This window comes from Agrilus planipennis, unplaced genomic scaffold (genome assembly GCF_000699045.2).
Source record: "Agrilus planipennis isolate EAB-ADULT unplaced genomic scaffold, Apla_2.0 scaffold102, whole genome shotgun sequence".
Classification (NCBI taxonomy): Eukaryota; Metazoa; Arthropoda; class Insecta; order Coleoptera; family Buprestidae; genus Agrilus; species Agrilus planipennis.
Window position 1 is genome coordinate 401,947 of NW_020439034.1, and position 6,307 is coordinate 408,253.

The following is a 6,307-nucleotide window of genomic DNA, read 5'->3' on the forward strand; positions in this document are numbered from 1 at the left end:
CCCCCCCTTCGGGGGTGGGGGCCATCATCTAGACCTTTACCACTATTTTCTCTAGATTTAGATAATCCAGAGAAATTATAAATCAGTTAGCGAGTCCTAACGTATCACTGATCGCTTTTCAACGTTGTTCATCTATTTTTTTTTTTGATCTGAACAAAGTTGGGATGTGCATTCAAATAAATGAGTGCTATTGAACAAATTTTCGGCCCTTTATATTTTATTGAATTACTAAAACGGCCAACTAACCGTTCAACCCAAAACGCGTTCAAAGTATTAATCAATCGGACGTGTGGACAAATTGGAATCACATTCAGAATTTTAAGAGAGCCACTATTTGGTAAACAGAGTGGGTCGCCCACATCGAACAACAATATTTTATGCATGTGTGTCTACGTGTGTGTGTATATTACATGCTGTATGTGTTTGTTGGAATCCAAATAGATGTCGTTTTATATGCTTTGGATCGAATGGTTTAAATTTTCATTTATTAAAGTACGGCTGCCGAACAGACTTTCGATTTGTTTATAAAGGAATCAAAAACTAGTTTCGTATAGATTTTTCATTACATAATCTCATTCTTATTCGTTATTCCTCTTTGTAAAATATTTCGTGGCTTTCGTTCAACTATTATATGAATCTTGTTTGGATTTTAGTAAGCAAATTTCAAATTATTTGTAGGGTAGTTTAAAATTAATAAAAAATGTTAAATTTGCTGTAAGTCTTTATGGTTTCTATCAAGACGAAGATAAGTTTACTTAGAATTCCAGAGTTCGTTATTAAGTACAAAATGCCTTCTTTAAATTTGATTAAATGTTATCTGAAACACCAAACGAAAAAATATTACTGAATTTAACTGGAGTTCCACTGTCTGAAGTAACTTAGTTGCCAGTTTATACCACCACTATGGATACATTTATAACGAACGTGTGCGGACGCAACGTAATGGCCATAACTTCAAAGAACATACTGTAGCGAGCACGAGTGTGTTTGTGTGCGATCGGGCACACGTGTGCGTGAACGGCTTATCGATTCGCCGACTAGCCGCGGGCGCCTTTCTTCATGTGCGCCGTATTTGTAAATGTGTGTGTCGTACCTGCGTTCTGGGAAAGCAGTTAAACAGTTCAAAGAAAAAGTAAACTATCCGGATGTTTCCAGAAGGTCCCACAAAGTAAACAAAAGAATATTTAAAGGAAGAGACGATCGCCAAGTGGAGTAGAAATAAATTGACCGTTGCAGAAGTGAATCCAGAAATAAGTTGACAGTGATAGCAGTGAAATAAATAGCGCAGTGAATAGTGATAAATCAACAATAGTGTAAATAAATAGAGTAATTCATAACCTAATTTTAGTAATAATTTAATTTTTAAGTTCTGTTTGTAATTAGTGTAAATAAATATTTTTCGTCGTTATCAGTCTTAGAAGTTAATTGTCAAACCCACGAACATTACAGTATTGTCACAGAATATTTAAATGAAAAGTGTGAAGTCAACATTTTTCGTTTCTATTATATAAATTTACCACGGATACCATTAAAATTATTACAATCGGTTACTTATCTATAAAAATTCAAAAAAATTCTAGTCGTAAATTATCTCTCCAGCTTTCTAAGTCATTCTCCAGTTTCCTTCTTTAATTAAGCTGATTAATAATTAAAAAATTAAAAATGCACTTAACTTTATCGATTGAAATATCTGAATCGTTTAAATTAATTACGGAGCACTTTCTTGAAACAACCGCATAGTTCTCCTTATAGACCAGCGAGCGAGTACCTGCTTAATTAAAATCAATTTGCTCAACGACTTATTGGATTCTTGGTGGGACTTATTAATCATTAAAGTTTGTTAGCAGTTTATAAGATATATGTATGTCGAGTAAATGCATTATAATAATATAATAGCACGTCTATTTTTAGAAAAATAATCAGATACATAGGTCAGTGACGGCCTCTAACAGGTGTCTCAGTTGATGAATGCAAAACTATCGGAGGTCCTGTACTTCACAATTCACTTTCTTGTCTGTTTGTTTGTCCATTCGATACAAATTTTACAATGGGTTTGTTAGACTAACTTCCCGATGAACAACAGAACTGCAACTTTAAAAGGACAGTATGGTAAATGGTTGAAACAAGCTGTGTGGTGTTGTGGGACACCGGATAAGAACGAAGCTTTCTTTCGCTATTCGACACATGAGATATTTAGGTATAGCTGGGACGTTTAAAATTGGCATAATGTGTAATAAAACTGTCGCATTTACTTTCTTCTATCAATTTACATACTAACCAAACTAGAGCGGTTGCTAACAGATCGCCTACTTTTACTCATAACAAACCTTGTTGCGAGCATCGGACAAGTACAACATTCTCAGAAATTTAGGAAAAGAAGACGCTTGTTTAAAGATATAATTCCAACCAGACAGTTATAAAGCCGACCCTGATCTTTTGCCTACCTAAGCAACTTCTAACCGTTGCACCGCTTACTATTATTATTTTGCATTTACAATTTTGATTGTCCTAACTATATACATTTTGGTCAAGCTATTTTGTAAAAAGAAACTGATAAACAAGTGCTAATTGCTCAAAATGTTTCGAAAAGGCAATTTTAGGACTATCGGTCGCTACGAACACATTAGCTTCCGAAGCTTTTTAATATGACTCCTACTTTTATTTCTTCAGATCTGTCTCTCTTTCTCTCTGCAGGCAGTAAGTAAGAGGGAGAGAGATATGCATTAACACATTCGATTTTTGGCTAACGTCGCCAGACCTAAGGAAATTTAGAGCCAGCTTAGGGAGAAGGGGATTTATATTTAATTTATAATATAGGGTGATTCAAAAAAGACTTTACAACTTTGAAGTACAACTGTTAGTTTGTACGGTTTCAAATGCAAACGTGTTGCCAAATAGTCATCTGTCGGACGTGCAACTCCAGAGAAGCACGTCAGGTCAATTTAGCAGGACTGTTAACAAAAGTTTGTNAATCGAAAAAAAAAAAGAAAAAATTTTTAATTATGTGGGCATTTTTTCTTAACGAGCTGAACCCCCGAAATTTTGTGTACGCCCCTGGTTATACTTACAACGCCCATTCCAGCGGAAAGTTTTTAATTGCATAATAAAGTTGCTTGAGAACTTCTCTCGGAAAGTTGTCACATTCATTAAGACCAGCTAAATTTTCGATGAACTCATTACAAGTCATTTTCCTATTCATGTTCTGTCCGTGAATGTCCGTATTAAGCAACATAATTGCACATGTCAGTGTGTGTACAGCGTCTAAAATATTATAAAGTTGTCAAAGGTAAAATGGGGGCACAAGAAATACTTTCCCTACAGCAACCAACACCGACGTCTCGCATTTTTTAAAGTAAGTTGCAATTTGCCTCAAGAAAAAAGTCTTATGCCAAAATGCGAAACGTTGATATTGATTACTGTAGTAATATGAGTACTTTTAGATCTCATTTTGGCTTTTTTTTTTCTTGTTATCATGAAATGATATTTTAAAAAGTAGCTCAGTCAAAGAAGCAACATGACCTCATTTTATTTTTGGTAAAATAGTAAAAAAAAAAAATACGCTGATTCTGAATTTTGTTATGTACAGTCTGAGATGTTGGGGCAACATCTTTTAATTGAACAATTAGTCAAAAAGACGTTTGCTTTTTATTTTTTGCAAAATATCCGCTTTTCAGAATATTTTTTGTAAGTTAATTGTAGGTTAAAATAAATTATCTCGGTTCCAGAAGGTTCTAGAACATTCATTTTTTTTAATCTTTGTTTTTTATTTGAATGAGTGGCTAACTAACGATTAAAGTTGGTTTTATACGTCGGATAAACGAAGATGTTGCCAAAAAAATCGTTACAAAATATTTACAAAAAAAATGCGCATTTTTCAGTGAAGGGGAAAACAAATCCGATCGCACTTAGCGACATCCAACCAGCGCCATGTGGAACAAAAAACATGCAAGATACATATGACGAAAAACGCATTGGAAATGAGATTTTTCACAAAAAGTAAAAAAATGTTTTTTTTTCCACTAAGTCAGGATGGAAGGCGCAGTAGAATTATAAAACAGAGGATAACGCAAGGTCGGGGTCGCCTTCAACCAAAAGAAGTCACATCCATGTTCGCGAACGGTTAATTTCGAAATTCGAAAAATATTGTTTGGAGCGCGACGCTGTACGGGTGCGAAACATGGATAGAGGACGGTTAGAAATGAGGAGATACTAGAAAGAAATCAGAAAAAGACGTGATGGATAGGACACCTTCTCAGGCATGATGGGCTTATTAGAGACATTAGACAGCGTATTTGTTTAATGGTTTACCAAAAATAAAATTGGATCGTAACGGAAATGTTCATTTTCAATGGAAAAAGAGCCTCGTTGACTGGACTAAAGTGACAGAAATGGAAATCGAATTATAAAATGATCGTTGTCATCAAGTACAATCCTTAGACATGACTAAATAATTTTTATTTACCTTGTGAGTTAAAACACCCTGGATTACAATCCAAATACCTCTTAGAAAAGTGTACCAATACTCTTTCCCTTTCTTGAGTTTCACCAGTTAGAGAGAATTGTTTGAGGAACTTTCTTAGCGCTACATCTAATGTATCATGTTCGAAGTTAAAATATTTTAAATATTCTTCCGCTACGGCTCTACTAAATTCATTACTAAAATTAAAGAAAAGTTTACTGGATTAATACACTTGTTATAAAATAATGGAGCGAATAAAAATTTTACTTTTGTTAGGGACTTGGCTAAGAACGGGGTTACATTTGCTCCACTTTCCCGAAAATCTAAATATATGTATAAAATGCTAATGTGCGTACGTAAAGACAGGGTTTTCTCTATCACCACCAACTCTTATCAACTTCAACAACGTTGGGGTTGTAAATACCCCTTGGTGTCCTGCTGAAAGTAAGGGAGTTAGGTCGCGGTGGGTGGAAGTGTGTGGCAACAATGTGAAAAAATATATATCTGTCCTTTTCTAACTTATGAGACCTTTTGAAAAGTTCTAAAAATTTCTGAAATGATCCAGAAAACTCCAGAATGTGTGCAACTGTTACAATCGATCTAGAATGTTCTAAAAATTTCTGGAATGATCTAGAAAGTTCCAAACTGTGTGCAACTGTTAAAATCGATATGGAATGTTCCACAAAGTTCTAGAAACATCTGGAATGATCTGGAAAGTTCCAAGGTTAAAAAGTGTATTCTTAAATATTTTATAAGTATACCATTAAACTCGTTCTAGTTATACATAAAAATAATGTCACCACACCCTAATTTAGATTAAATTTTCCATAAATGTTAATTAAAAAACCCAAATGAAAACATAAAATGATCAAATGGGACAAAACATCCTTTCTAGGTGGGTTTTGGAAAGTTTACAAAAAAAATAATGATTAAGTATTCAAAAAGAAAATGATACACGCGCATATATATAAACACACAAATAAATTTCTACCTTTTTCAACGGAAATTTGGCCACGTCCCTGACTTTTGCTCTTATTAACGTTAAATATCGATTTATAACATGAAATGCTATTATTTTTCAGTCAATATAATACTTCTTAAGATATCTAATAACATGGAGTTTTAAAGTTTACTGACATCTGAACCTACAACGTAGTATAAGCATGAAAAAAAATTTTTTTTGATGGAACAAGACGTCAAAGAAAAGAGAGCAAGGTCTACAATCAATATGAGCTCATTATTTTTTCATGCATCCAATAAAGTAATAATCATAATGGGAAGTCAAAAAAAAAGTGAAATTTGTTTTCATGACAGATAAATCTACGGAAATATTTGACAGCCCGCTTTTCTTTCACGCCTTAATTTATAGATGCTTGACTTAGATGCCGAATTCGAATGGATGCTGAAATAAATTAGCAATTTGCGACTTGTTCCAAGCAAAATGAGCATATGTCGAATACGAGCATTATTTCAGCATGGGGATCCATGGAAAATGACCCTAGACAAAAATGTTTAGTCTCTCTCCAGTCTCTCAGAGTCTTTCAGCGTCTTTGAGAGCGTCTCTCACAGTCTTTCACAGTCTCTCAGTTATTGCCTGGGTGTTTTTATTGATCTCTTACAATCTCTGTATGAGAGACTCGAACGATAAAATTATTAATTCAGAGATTCGAGTCTCTCTTTGGAGAGAGACTGAATGAACAAAAGTGAAAAATTGAGAGGCTCGAGTCTCTCGTAGAAAGACTGGGATCTCTGAAATATGTTGAACTTTTTATTCATGTCTATCGTTCAGAGACTGGATACGAAATGAGGATCTCTCTATGAGCGACTCGAGTCTCTCGTTCAGAGACG

At 34.3% G+C, this 6,307-nt stretch overlaps 1 protein-coding gene across 1 annotated transcript in view; it reads right to left on the reverse strand.

The window, feature by feature from the left end:
* Positions 1-6,307, reverse strand: part of LOC108735145 (exchange factor for Arf-6) — a 117,827-nt gene that overhangs the window by 9,386 nt on the left and 102,134 nt on the right. The window contains exons 7-8 of the mRNA XM_025976649.1: positions 4,463-4,656; positions 3,069-3,261 (exon numbers count right to left, since the gene is read on the reverse strand). Coding sequence (XP_025832434.1) covers positions 3,069-3,261; positions 4,463-4,656 — 387 coding nt within the window. The remainder of the gene's footprint in view (positions 1-3,068; positions 3,262-4,462; positions 4,657-6,307) is intronic.